This window comes from Neoarius graeffei, chromosome 9, assembly GCF_027579695.1.
Source record: "Neoarius graeffei isolate fNeoGra1 chromosome 9, fNeoGra1.pri, whole genome shotgun sequence".
Lineage (NCBI taxonomy): Eukaryota > Metazoa > Chordata > Actinopteri > Siluriformes > Ariidae > Neoarius > Neoarius graeffei.
The window spans coordinates 37875349-37890392 of NC_083577.1; the positions used below are offsets into that span (position 1 = coordinate 37875349).

At 41.5% G+C, this 15044-nt stretch overlaps 1 protein-coding gene across 1 annotated transcript; it reads left to right on the forward strand.

The window, feature by feature from the left end:
• The first annotated feature begins 1775 nt into the window (after positions 1-1775).
• LOC132891209 (uncharacterized) lies at positions 1776-7273 on the forward strand. Its single transcript, XM_060928680.1, has 2 exons — positions 1776-1802; positions 4606-7273. Exon 2 carries the CDS (start codon positions 4758-4760, stop codon positions 6345-6347), a length of 1590 nt encoding a protein of 529 aa, XP_060784663.1. The 5' UTR covers positions 1776-1802; positions 4606-4757; the 3' UTR covers positions 6348-7273.
• The last annotated feature ends 7771 nt before the right edge of the window (positions 7274-15044 follow it).

The window sequence follows — 15044 nt, forward strand, 5'->3', positions numbered from 1 at the left end:
ATGCAGGTTAGGTTAATTAGTGGCTCTAAATTGACCATAGGTGTGAATGAGAGTGTGAATTGTTGTCTGTCTATTTGTCAGCCCTGCAATGACCTGGCGACTTGTCCAGGGTGTTAGATTTAAAGCCATGATTTAAGTTAGTTTTATAGCTACACGTGATTTAGGATTGTTAAGACTTTATGATTTAATATTTTAGAGCTTTTTAAGATCCTTTATTATAACAGTGATTTTAAACTATCCCTGTGTAACCTGACCTTCCTCCAGTGGAGAAGACACACACTTCTTTGCTAAGACTAAACATAGTAGAATTGTCGTAAAAACATCTCGCACGCTTTGACGTGCATAAATGCTGAAATTGCTGAATCGCTGATATGAATATTATTTTGCTTATGATTGAAGGTTTCATTCACACAAAAGCGCTCTCTGTTCAGCCCCGGCTCTGGGTTTACCTGACTACTCAAAGCCCTTTCATCTCTACGCCTGTGAACAACAAGGCACAGCGTCTGCTGTTTTGGCTCAGGAGCATGGGGGAGGGATCCGTCCATGTGTGTTTTTCTCCAAAACATTAGACACTGTTGCTCAAGGCTTACCTGCGTGTCTAAGGGCTGTCGCCGCCTGTGCTCTGATGGTTTTAGATGCGGAAAAATTGGTTTTGTCTCACCCACTGATCTTGCATTCGTCACATCAAGTTAAACAGGTATTGCAAAATTTACAGACTCAACATATTACTGGGCAGCGAAGCTCCGGATATGAAACCATTCTCTTTTCTACTGACAATCTGGAAATTCGTGCCACATCCTCTTTTGATACTGTAGGTCACGCTCTCGCACGCCTTCTTAATTCTCAGGACGACACTCTGGAGGACACCGATCATGATTGTCTATCTGAAATCTTGCATACTACCAGTATCAGGTCTGATCTCTCCTCCAGCCCTCTAGGGACGGGGGAAGTACTCTTTGTTGATGGCTCTTGTTCTAAACCCTCAGATGGTGTTTTCCTCTGTGGTTATTCTGTGTGTTCACTGCCTGATATTGTGCATGAGGCCTATGCTCTTCCTTTCTCTTCGGGTGTGTTTCCCGAGGCATGCGCTTTAGTTTTAACTATGGCGAGTGACCTAGGGAGATGACAAGAAGCAATGAGGTTTTGTACTAAGGTAGAGTGTGAAATGGGCTTCCCATCTGCGGCATGGAAGCCTCGAGACTGCCAAATCTTCCCAAAATCATGAGCCACACCAAAGGCGTAACGAGAGTCTGTGTAGATTGTGACATCCTTGCCCTGAAACAAAATACAAGCACGCATTAGCGCATACAACTCGGCTGCCTGAGCTGAAGAGAAAGGAAGAGCATAGGCCTCATGCACAATATCAGGCAGTGAACACACAGAATAACCACAGAGGAAAACACCATCTGAGGGTTTAGAACAAGAGCCATCAACAAAGAGTACTTCCCCCGTCCCTAGAGGGCTGGAGGAGAGATCAGACCTGATACTGGTAGTATGCAAGATTTCAGATAGACAATCATGATCGGTGTCCTCCAGAGTGTCGTTCTGAGAATTAAGAAGGCGTGCGAGAGCGTGACCTACAGTATCAAAAGAGGATGTGGCACGAATTTCCAGATTGTCAGTAGAAAAGAGAATGGTTTCATATCCAGAGTGTCGCTGCGCAGTCATATGTTGAGTCTGTAAATTTTGCAATACCTGTTTAACTTGATGTGACGAGTGCAAGATCAGTGGGTGAGACAAAACCAATTTTTCCGCATCTAAAACCATCAGAGCACAGGCAGCGACAGCCCTTAGACACGCAGGTAAGCCTTGAGCAACAGTGTCTAATGTTTTGGAGAAAAACGCACACGGACGGATCCCTCCCCCATGCTCCTGAGCCAAAACAGCAGACGCTGTGCCTTGTTGTTCACAGGCGTAGAGATGAAAGGGCTTTGAGTAGTCAGGTAAACCCAGAGCCGGGGCTGAACAGAGAGCGCTTTTGAGGGAGTGATAAGCGTTAATCATAGTGTCAGTCCAGGTCAAAGGATGTTGCAGTGGATCGTGATGAGAGATTGCAGAACGGAGAATCTTGTCATATAAGGAGCAGTCAGGGATCCATTGTCTGCAGTAGTTGATAAGACCCAGAAAAGACATCAGTGCATGTTTAGTTGCAGGGCGTTTTGTGTCTAGAATCACCTGCACTCGATCAGATGACAGCTTACGACAACCTTGTGAAAGTTCAAAACCCAGGTACTTAACAGTGTCCATGCAGAACTGGAGCTTGGTTCTGGAAACTTTGAAGCCCTTGTGCGCCAGATGTCGGAGCAGGCGCAAGGAGGCATCTCGGCAGATTTCCGGTGACTCAGCGGATACCAGAAGATCATCTGCATACGTCAGGACCACAGAGCCCTGAGGGAGGGAGAGGTCACAAAGTGCGTTACGAATTACGGCTGAGAAAACAGCAGGAGAATCAATAAAACCTTGCGGTAGGCATGTCCAAGTATACTGCTTCCGTCTGTGCATAAATGCAAACAAAGGCTGTGTGTTTTCTCCAACAGGAATGCTGAAAAAAGCAGAACAGAGATCAATAACGGAAAAACAGCAATGATGAGCCGCAACTTGTGACATTACAGAGGAAACGTCAGGTACAATGGGTGCCACAGGGACAATCAGTTCATTAATCTTATGTAAGTCCTGAGTAAAGTGCCAGGTACCCTCAGGTTTAGGTACTGGATTGACAGGTGTATTGTACTGGTACACGGTCTCACCACGCCTTGTTCAAGGAGGGACTGTAGGATGACATCGATTCCTTTGGCTTTGTTTTCAGAGAGAGGATACTGTTTAACGTAAACAGGAAGCACGTGCTTAAGCTTAGCCTCATAAGGAACACAATGAACTAGACCAACCTCGTCCTTGTGTTCAGCCCAAAGGGAGGAGGGGAGACTCTTTGTTGATGGCTCTTGTTCTAAACCCTCAGATGGTGTTTTCCTCTGTGGTTATTCTGTGTGTTCACTGCCTGATATTGTGCATGAGGCCTATGCTCTTCCTTTCTCTTCAGCTCAGGCAGCCGAGTTGTATGCGCTAATGCGTGCTTGTATTTTGTTTCAGGGCAAGGATGTCCCAATCTACACAGACTCTCGTTACGCCTTTGGTGTGGCTCATGATTTTGGGAAGATTTGGCAGTCTCGAGGCTTCCATGCCGCAGATGGGAAGCCCATTTCACACTCTACCTTAGTACAAAACCTCATTGCTTCTTGTCATCTCCCTAGGTCACTCGCCATAGTTAAAACTAAAGTGCATGCCTCGGGAAACACACCGGAAATCGTGGGTAATTCTCTTGCTGATCGTATTGCAAAACTTGCTGCTGCTTCTGGTGTCATGTCTCCCGGCCTAGATCCTTCGTCATGTAATACATCTTGTCTTGCTAGTAGCTTGATTCCAGATCTAGACCTTCTTTCTTTACAGGCTTCAGCTTCTCCAAATGATTCTGCCTTTTGGCAGGTACAAGGCGCTTATGTCGCCTCTGATGGCCTATGGTACAGTCAGGATGGCTGCCTTTGTCTTCCATCTCATTGCCTTCCCTTCCTCGTGCGTGAATTTCACAGCGTGACACATCGTGCACAAAGGGGGGTGAAGGGGGACATGAACAAACTTTTTTGTATAGCCAATTTAAACAGTTTGGTGGACTCAGTTCTCGAGAGATGCCTCATCTGCGCACAGAATAATCCCTCTAAAGCAGTCGCGAAACACGAGTGTTTACCCATACCTACATCTTCATTCCTAGAATGGCAAATTGACTTCACACACATGCCTCCCTGTGGGCCGTTTAAATATCTCCTGGTGATTGTGGACAAATTCTCTAAATGGGTAGAAGCCTTTCCTTGTTCTCGAGAGAACACGAAGGTAGTTACTTGTATTCTGGCAAAAGAAATAATACCTCGTTATGGGGTTCCAGATGCCATAGACTCAGACAAGGGTACCCCTTTCACCTCAAAAGTCATACAAGACCTTTGTAAGTATCTCTCACTAAACTGGCGTTTTCACATTCCGTATCACCCTCAATCCTCTGGTATCGTAGAACATACTAATCGAACATTGAAAGACAAACTAACTAAGGCTATGCAGACCACAGGTTCAAAAAATTGGGTAGACTTATTGCCAGCCACTCTGGCTGAAATTCGCATGACAACAAAACCTAGTCTAGGTTATTCCCCCTACGAAATTAATTTTGGAAGACCTTTCCCTCTCCCCTGGAGGAAAGGGACTCCGGCTCTGGGTACCTCTGATTTGAAAACACATATGGATGAGTATTCTGCAGCCCTTATCGATAAGTTGCATAAAATTTGTACTAAGGTTAATAGTACAACATCACTTCCACCATCAGCACCTACACACCCCTTCCAAGTGGGAGACAAGGTGCTGGTACGACTTTTTAAATGATTTGGACAATTGGGAGAACCTAGATATAGTGGGCCTGCAGAAATAGTCGCCATTACTCGTACTGCTGTTTTAACTGACCTTTTTCCACAGTGGATCCATACCACGCGATTGAAGAAGGCTCCATAACAAAGTTGTGTTACAATGACAAGTTTGCTATTAACATTTTTTTTCTGTGTCCCTATCCAGTCTCTGTTTTCTCTCTCCCTCTCTCTCTGTGCTCTACACAGATTTGACCTGTGTGCAGCCCTGACCGACTGAGAATCGGGTTGCTGCCTGCGGGATGTTGTGAACAAAGAGGGGGAAAGATCCGTTTGGGACCAATCATCCTCACTACAACCATGACAGTCCTCATCACGAGTTTCGGGACTACTCTACTGCTGCTCGGAGCAGGGTTACCCGCTCGAGCTTTCGGGACTACTCTACTGCTGCTCGGAGCAGGGTTACCCACTCGAGCTTTCGGGACCACTCTACTGCTGCTCGGAGCAGGGTTACCCGCTCGAGCTTTCGTGATCACTCTACTGCTGCTTGGAGCAGGGTTACCTGCTCGAGCTTTCGTGATCACTCTACTGCTGCTTGGAGCAGGGTTACCTGCTCGAGCTGGACCTCGAGACAACATCTTCTGGCAATTCGCTAACTGGGCTGCACGAACACACACAAATGAAAGTTGTTATGTATGTCATTTGATGCCGTCTTCTACTATTATTACACGCCTACCTTTGCCGCTGTGCTCTGAAGCCTTATATTATGCTTGGGGCCCGAAGGGCCAACCTTTTAAATTTTGGGGCCCTTTCTGTAATTACTCTCCGCACCCCTCTGTGGTATCAATGTTAAACCAGACTTCTTTAGTATCTGGCACAGATACCCCCGACATTACAGTACAAGATTCTATCCTCACTACTCTACAGTTGGATATGCCTTCTAATTTCACTTTTCCTCACTGTTTAAGAACAAATTACTCTAAAAAAAGGAACGTGTATTTGGGACACATTCCTAAGTCTCAATGTAATCACATATATGATCAGAATTCCGCAACCTCTCCATGTCCTCGCTGGGTCCCAAATTTATGCCAATGTAACCCTCCACTAACTAATTGTACACACAACAGTATCGGGTATGTCAATAATACATGTAGGGCTCATCCTAATTGTGTTCTACCACACCCTAGTAATTATCCTGGTGTTAAATTAGCATTAAACTGGTACTGGTACTGCGGTAATAGATCCAATCTCTTTGTTTCTTTTCCCACCAAGTGGTCAGGCATTTGTGCTCCCATACGACTCAAGAACGCTATCACTGCTATCCATCCCCTCTCTGCTCATCACCCGAAACGAGATGTCTATCGTAATTTCTCACCCCTGCAACATCAGCTTACTTCTAGATGGCACCGTTTTTGGACATCAATGTTTCCTCATTTTGGCGTAGTTGATCTATGGAGGGAAGTAGAAATAACACATTATCGCTTAGCCAGCTTTGTTAATGAAACCATTAGAGCTGTAGATGGTATTAGGACTGAATTAACCGCCCTGCGTCTAATGACTACTCAAAATCGTATGGCCCTTGATATTTTGTTAGCAGAAAAGGGGGGTGTTTGTGCTATGGTCGGAGAAAGCTGTTGCACTTTTGTTCCTGCTAATGATAACCCAGATGGCGAAATAGGTGCAGCCGTACATCAAATGAAACAGATCACTCAACAGCTAGAGCATGACGAGCATAGGGATGCGGCAGGGTGGTTTTCTAGACTGTTTGGTAATTGGACTGCTATTCTTTCTATGTGTATCCCTGTAATTGTAATTTTTCTTTTGTTTATTTTCCTGGGACCTTGTATTTTGAAGTGCTTAATGGATAGAATGTATAAGATGATAAATGTTCTTACCCGTAAACCCCCGCACAGGGAAAACAATGTATATTATCGTCCCGCTAGGGTGTAACACTAATCTAATTAAAATCTAATTTAATACTATAATTAGTATTAAAGGGGGGAATTGTTAGATTTAAAGCCATGATTTAAGTTAGTTTTATAGCTACACGTGATTTAGGATTGTTAAGACTTTATGATTTAATATTTTAGAGCTTTTTAAGATCCTTTATTATAACAGTGATTTTAAACTATCCCTGTGTAACCTGACCTTCCTCCAGTAGAGAAGACACACACTTCTTTGCTAAGACTAAACATAGTAGAATTGTCGTAAAAACATCTCGCATGCTTTGACGTGCATAAATGCTGAAATTGCTGAATCGCTGATATGAATATTATTTTGCTTATGATTGAAGGTTTCATTCACACACACATATTGTAAGGTTTTATTCCTTTGTAAGGATAAATAATTGTAAATATTTATTCTTGACCAAGAAGGCAGTAATTCTTAATACTTAATACTTATTCTTAATATTGTAGTTAGAATGCCAGCTAGAAGGCATTGAATTCTGTGTAACTTGTAAATTACTGTGTGACCTTCCTCCAGTCACAGAGAAGTGCTAAACTACTTTGCTAGACTAGACATAAACATGTCTTTGTTTAAAATGGTAAATGCTGATGTTAAGGACATATTCTTGTAAATGTTGTTAAGGACATATTCTTGATATGGGATGTTTTGCCTATGATTGTTTTACTACATATTAATGAAATTAAGATGTAATTTGCTGACTTAGCACAAGACTTAGCACACTTACATGCGCACACACATAACACACACACACACATTTTCACCCTCTACACGCCAAGGTCACCCAAACACACATACCCATCCCTCTCTGAGGTCACACATAAACACACACACACACACACACACACACACACACACACACACACACACACACAAACACATTCGATAGACAATACATAACACAGCTGCTGTTTAGGGAGATTATAATTTTGTTATAAAAGTTGTCTGTAAAATTTCATCTTTGGCAAGAAAACTGTGAATAAACAGCAGTGAAACCGATCCCTGGTTCTCTGTTTTTTTACGGTGTTCCGTCCCAGATATCTGTTGGTGGCACGAGGGCATTGGTCTCGAGAAGCTGACCGTTCCAGCTGGGGGATTTCTAACACAGGGTGTACCCCGCCTCTTGCCTATAGTCAGCTGGGATAGGCTCCAGCTTGCTTGCGACCCTGTAGAACAGGATAAGCAGCTACAGATAATAGATGGATGGATGGACATCAGAATGTGAAAAACCAGTTCATGTTTTGTTCCTTCTCAGTTCTCTCTGTCTGCCAAAAGCTTATGGACCATTTCAACAAACTGAATAGACCTTACTTCTGGATTAATTTTGATATTTTCATATCAGACCAACATGACCCTCTCAACAACAGGTAAAAAAGAAACAGGATGCTTTTTTATTTACAATTTCCCCTGCAAAAAAGTATAAGTCTGAAGTAACCTCTGATGAAATTGATTAAAATAGTTTATACTGTTTGTACTTGTGCACTTGGGACACATTAAACCTGTAAACACACTGTTACTGTTGTGCAGCTTTCTTTATTCTGAGTGTGAGAATGCGTTCGATAATATAAGATTTCAAGAGACACTGTGGTGCAGCTTTGCATGTGAAGGCAGGATGAGAACGATGATGTCTACATGTTTAGATGACTTTGACAAAACATAACTGCGAATAGTCTGTATGCGTATTAAATGATATAATGTGATTAAAGCTGGGTTTTCTCCTCTTGCAATAGTTTCTCCTCCCCAACCTGAAGTAGGGATTAAAAAAAGAGTAATGAAAACAGGCAAATAAAAAAAAAACTTTCAAATGTTGCAAAAAGATTCTTATGCCTCACATGAGATGGTTTTTCAGACAATTGTATAAAACAAGATTTTGCAAAATTGAAATGGAAGCACATTTTTGGCATTTAAGTCACATGTATGACATGAAAAGCAAATGGAAATGCCATCTTTTTGAAAAAAAAAAAGTGCTTTACAGCCCCAGGCTGTATGTTGTATGTTGCTCTGGATAAGAGCATCTACTAAATGCCTGTAATGTAATAATTTATCAACTAAACATATTTATTTCAAATCCATTTTCATCTCTATTTTTCAACTAACATGCATTTTAATCACCTCCATTTTTATCAATTAATTTTATTAATTACATCCCTCACACACACACACACACACACACGCGCGCGCGCACATGTAGGTGCAATAGGCTTATCGAATTAGTCTCATGTAAAAAGGGATCAGTCTCATAAATTCATTAATCATTAATTCAAGTGTCTAATAGTTTATAGCTAAACTATTAAAACCAATGGAATAACTTAGTGGTGATGCTGCTATAGTTTTAGTGAGTGTTGTAGCTTGAATGTAATATGTTTACTCTAGATCTATAACATTCATATCATTCATATAACAACCAAATGGGCGAAGGCAATTAGAATATTTGTTGGCAGAAGTTGGCACTCAGTGAATGTTGTAGCAATAGACAGGACACAGTTCACTCCAAAGGTACCATTTATTGAAATAGCTGGCATGAATTAGCAAACTAATACTGATCAGATATAGCAACAATAGCAGCCAAGGAATAATTCAATATAAATGGTGATACAATGTATACAAGTAATAATCAGTAGTGTATAACGTAAGTAGAATAATAACCAGCAGTAAACAGGATGAGAAATCAGCAGTGCATATGATGGTAACCAAGGCACTAATGGTGATCAGAAGTAATGGGCTCTATGTAAGTGTTACAGTGTAGGGGTGAGTGAATGTTAAAATGTGAGAGGGAAATCACGTGTTTGTGTGTCTGTGTGAGTGTGTGTGTGTGAGAGTGTGTGTGTGAGTGTAGGCATGTGCATGCGTGTGTGCAGCTGCGCACTAACGAGATGAGGAGGAGCTAGGGAGAGAGGGTGTATGCAGGTGCACAACAAAGAGGAGGGGAGTGAGGGAACGAGGCTGTGTGAATGCACGGCTGAGATAGGTGTGGTATGTGAATGTAGTGCACGAGCCTTTTTGCTAGGCACCTCCTAAAGGGGGGGGGGGCAACAAGGAGAGCACACGAGGGAGAGTAACAAAGGGATCTGTAGCTTAAAAACTAGTCCCAGCTAGACCTTAAACTCACATTTCTACTCAACCCTTAGCTACTCCTGAAATCCCGATGTTGAGGGGTGTGGTGCGATGGAGGGAGTTAAAAGGGAGAGAGAGAGAGAGAGAGAGAGAGAGAGAGTTGTCCTCCTTGTAAATATGAGTAAAAAAGGCAAGAAAAAATCCACCTTTTGGTGAAGTAGTTTCATCTCACACTGAAACAATGAAAAAAATCCAAACTTTAATTGAAATAAATTTATTCAGAGAAAAACAAATCCCTCATCAAAAAAATCATTATTTCCAACAAACACACGTGCCAGTTTTATTGGCAACCCTGGAAATTATAGTGAACACGATGTAACTGAAGCATGTTTCCCATTAAATTGTACATTTTTGAGTTGATTGGAGTGTGTAGGAACCTTCCTGATTAACTGAGGTACAAATATGAGGTGACACGGAGGGCAAATTCACTTAGTCATCCATCAACATGGGAAATATAAGAGAACACAAACCAATTGAGGGAGATGTGTATTGACCTTTGTAAGGCCAAGTTTACATTAGACCGTATCTGTCTCGTTTTCTTCACGGATGCACTGTCCGTTTACATTAAACCGCCTGGAAACCCCGGGAAACGGGAATCCGCCAGGGTCCACGTATTCAATCCAGATCGTGTGTGGTCCGGTGCTGTGTAAACATTGAGAATACACGGATACGCGGATACACTGTGCTGAGCTCTAGCTGGCGTCGTCATTGGACAACGTCACTGTGACATCCACCTTCCTGATTCGCTGGCGTTGGTCATGTGACGTGACTGCTGAAAAACGGCGCGGACTTCCGCCTTGTATCACCTTTCATTAAAGAGTATAAAAGTATGAAAATACTGCAAATACTGATGCAAATACTGCCCATTGTGTAGTTATGATTGTCTTTAGGCTTGCCATCCTTCCACTTGCAAGTGGTAAGTGATCTGCGCTGGGATCACACACACAGCGGCTCAGTCCCAAATCACTGCTTGTGCGCTATACTCGCGCGCTCTGTGAGCTGCGCAGGGCCGGAGTGCGCACCCTCCAGAGGGCACTCGCTGTTCAGGGCGGAGTGATTTGGAGCGCAGGATGCCTGTGGAGCCGAGCGTATCCGTGTATTGGTGTTGCTGTGTGCACGCGAATCGTGTATTGGTGTTGCTGTTGCTGTGTGCACACTAATCGTTTTAAAAACGTTAATCTGATGATCCGCTGATACGGTCTAATGTAAACCCCACCTAAGTCAGGGAATGGTTACAAAAAAAAAAGCTACTCACCTGAAAATTTTCATCTACTGTTCAGGCAACAATAAAAAAGTAGACTTCAACTGGAACTGTTACAAACTTGCCTGGAAGAGGACTCAAGATTATTTTTCCCCACATACAGTCAGTGCGTTTACATGCACATAGAGAAAATCGAATTTCTGCCGTTGCTCGACTGAAATCGAAGTTCTAAATGCCATGGAACACCTTAGCTAGGCTGAAATCGAACCGAACTTGATTTCTTGTAATTGAGCTACACGACCTAGATTATGCGATTTTAGCCGAGCTACTTAGTGCATGTAAACCCTATCAAGCTACGTAGTCGAGCTACTTACTTCAGCACTGCCCCTTCCGGAAGTGACGAGTGACGAGACCACAAGCGGGAAACACAACAGCCTCGGTCGGCATGACAACGAATCATGACAACAGCATGAATTTTTTCTTTTTGTGGCATTGTTTGCACTGTTAAAATTTAGCTCACTTACTGTATCACCAAATACAACTGTACAGCTGTTGCATAGCTGTGAATTGTGTACATAAACAAGTCACTGTATTTGTGTGTGTGTGTGTGTGTGTGTGTGTGTGTGTATATATATATATATATATATATATATATATATATATATATATATATATATATATATATATGTCCAACATCTGAAGAATGTCAATAAAAACAAAACAATTGAACTTTTTGTGTGTTTATTAAGACATAAGTTAAATTGTAAGCAAAAAATAAATAAATTTTGTAAGCAAAAAATGGACTTTAGAAAAATATACAATTGTGCAAAATAAGTTGTCTTACAAAACAGTGGTCTGTGCCGGACAGTTTGTAGCCATACAGTCTGTTAGAGCAAGCCTAACAGGGCCCTGTACTACGAAGCGGGTTTTCTGGCTTACCAGGGTAACTTTGAGAGTAACTTGATCACGTGCAGCGTAACTTCCTGATTAACCCATACTATGAAAGTTGGCTATGTTCAAACCGAGGTATGCTGCCATGGCAATTTACGCTGCATCTCAAGCCTGCTCGTCTCAGGTTATGTTCTTGGTTAACCTGAGGTTTCTGATTAACCACACCCTTTTTAAACACCACCTCTCCACCGACATTTCCTCTAGAGACAATGCCAGCGTACCTGGATGACCCGTGCGATATCGAAGCGCAGATTAGAGATGGGATTTATGGCTCTTTGATGGGATCTGCATCTTTGTGATCCGTTCTTTGAAAAGAGCCGTTCAAAAGACTGGCTCATTTGGCTCTTTTTAAATATTTATTCAGTTTTAAGAAGACAGCGTCTAAAGAAGCCAGAGCCCTCTGCTTAGACAGTGACATCAATATTTCTGGACATACCTTTTATATAAAGCAACCTAGACTTACATTATTGTAACCCCTAAACGCTCATAAATAACCATTAAACAATGAGGGCTTCAATGAATGTCCATGCAGAACGGTTTTTCTGTAAAAAAAAAAAAAAGAACCCACTTAAGAACATAGTTATCAAGAATGCAAGAATATTTTATAGAAAAACACTTGTTTTACAAAAATATTTAAGTCTGAGATACAAAATAGATACAACTACAATAAATATAACACAAGAACTAGTTATCACACAAGAACATTTTAATAGAAAAAAACAAACTTTCTATATTAAAAATATTGAAATTGTAACAATAGATACAACTAAACAGTCAGATAAATAGATAAAGTTATAACAAGAACACAAGATTATTTTAATAGGAAAAAACAAACTATTAATGCAAAAAATATATTAGAAAAATAGATACAACTAGACAAACAGATAAATAAATAAAATACACAAAAATAGAACAAACAAAATGACGATAGAATAAATTAAATGAACGTCCGTGCAAAGTAGTTTTCCCACAATATTATCATTAATATCACACAACAACATTATAAACTATATACAAAACAATTTGAACTATTAGGCAAACAGATAAAACTTGAATAAATAAAAGGCAAATGAATGCTTGCTTGCACGCGCACACACACACTTACCATTATAAATGATGTTTTTATATTTCATTTTCACCTGTTGCCAGGTGCGTTTGGCACTGCTGTTGCCTCTGAAATGTTCACAGGACATACACCAACTTAGTCAAAGGGACTGAACAGTCAGTCATCCTAATTCATGTGACTCTGTGCACATATCAGCTTAAGTAGGCTACTCCATGAATTTACCATACCAAATTTTATTCAGGATTTTTTGGACATTAAACAAGCTATATATGACTGGGGCCACGTCGAAGGACCATTTTCTGTGACTTGTGATTGATCATGAAGCTTTCTCTCATCCTATACTTCTGTTCTGGAACATGTAGAAGGGATAATGTACTTGCGTATTTACCCGATCGGCAATTCGTTGCTAACATGCTTGCCGCTCCTTATTGGCAGCCGCTGTGTTAGATTTTGCTCTTAATGTTGTTTTGAACTCCTCGTAGCTTTGCATTATGACAGCGCATTCTTCCTCCGTGAAGTACGGCGACCGTGCCATTGTCAACAGTGGTGATTTGCGCTGATAACCTCCCCTTTAACGTGAACGCGCATTAACCCTGATTAGGTTAACACAGGTTCAACAAATCAACTTCATAACTGGCGTCGTAGTACCGTTTAACCCCAAACAAGATAACCAGGTTTTGTCAACCCCGGTTTAGCGGGGGAACCCTGGGTTACTTCTGGGTAGTTTAACCTCCGTTTGTAGTACAGGGCCCAGCTTGAGCACGGAACTTGTGAACACGGAACCCAGTGTTGCCAGATTGGGCGGTTTTAAGTGCATTTTGGCGGATTTGAACATGTTTTGGGCTGGAAAACGTCAGCAGTATCTGGCAACACTGCTGATAACTTTGTTTATACTCTTAAATAGCTCTTCTTCATGACGACAACCGGAAGTGTACCAACACGATGGGGCGTGTAGCGCCACCTGTGGCTTGGGTGCACAATGCACCCCACACAATAGCTCGATTTCCTTGTGTGCATGTAGGATTGGATTTCTCTGGCACCCCTGCTGGGACCCTTAGCTCGATTACCGACAGCAGCTCGATTTGGATGTGCATGTAAACGCACTGAGTGAGGAGGATGGTAAGAGAGGTTAAAAAAATCCCCAAGGATCACTGTTGGTGAATTACAAGAAATAAGTAAACTCTTGGGGTTTCCACGTCTCCAAAACCACCATCAGACTCCACCGCCATGTCAACAGATTATTTGGAAGGTAGACCAGAAAAAAAGCCTTTTCTGTCAGTTAACCACAAACATAAGCGCCTGAAGTTTGTGAAATACTCCTACAGCTTTGAGCCATGTTCTATGGTCTGATGTGACAAAAGTGTAGCTTTTTGGCAATAAAACACTCAAGGTGAGTTTGGTGTAAAAAGGAGAATGGCTATAATGAAAAGAACTCGATCCCAACTGTAAAATATGGTGGAAGTTCTGTGATGTTTCGAGGCTGTTTTTCCTCCAAAGGCCCTGGAAACCTTGTTCGGGTACACGGCATCATGGACTCCATGAAATAGCAGGACATTTTAAATCAAAATCTGGCTGCCTCTGATAATAACTTGTATAATACTATATGCACAATAACCTGTATTTAACATGTACATACACTTTATATTGTACTTTATTCAGATAATACAGTCCTTCTGTTATTCATATGCAATGAAACATAATGCAATATGCAATAGCAATATGAGCAATACCATAACTTGTCACTCACTGTAATTATGTGTATGTGGAGATGTGCAAGTTGCAGCGTGCGCAAGAATAAAATGAAAATTAAAACTAAAATTCCTCCAAGCCGATGTGTCAGACCGAGCAAAGGTTCACATACGTTTGCCACTCAGAGATGTAAAATATTACATTATTTTCTTCAGTAATAAATTACCGAGTATATTTGTGTCTCAATTGTTTAACTGGTTTCTGTTTATCTACTTTTAGGATGTGTATGAAAATTTTCCAATGTTAGGCCATATTTATGAAGAAATATTGAAAATTCCAATTCCACTCACTCTCTCTACACACACACACACACACACACATTAAAAAGAGACAAATATGCCTAAGATAAATATTAAATAAAAGGAATTATGAAGTAGATGAAACACACTTATTGCACACATCAGGTGGTCGTAATTGTAAAAAACCAGAAAAAAGCCTGAAACAAAACCCCAATGGAACAACTATTGACAGACATACAGATGTGAGTCTACTGTGAGCAGTGCTGGTTGTACAGTCTAACAGCTGCAGGAAGTAATGATCTGTGGTAACGCTCCACTTCGGGAGTGTCACAGCACTTTCAATGGCCATGTCACCTCACGGA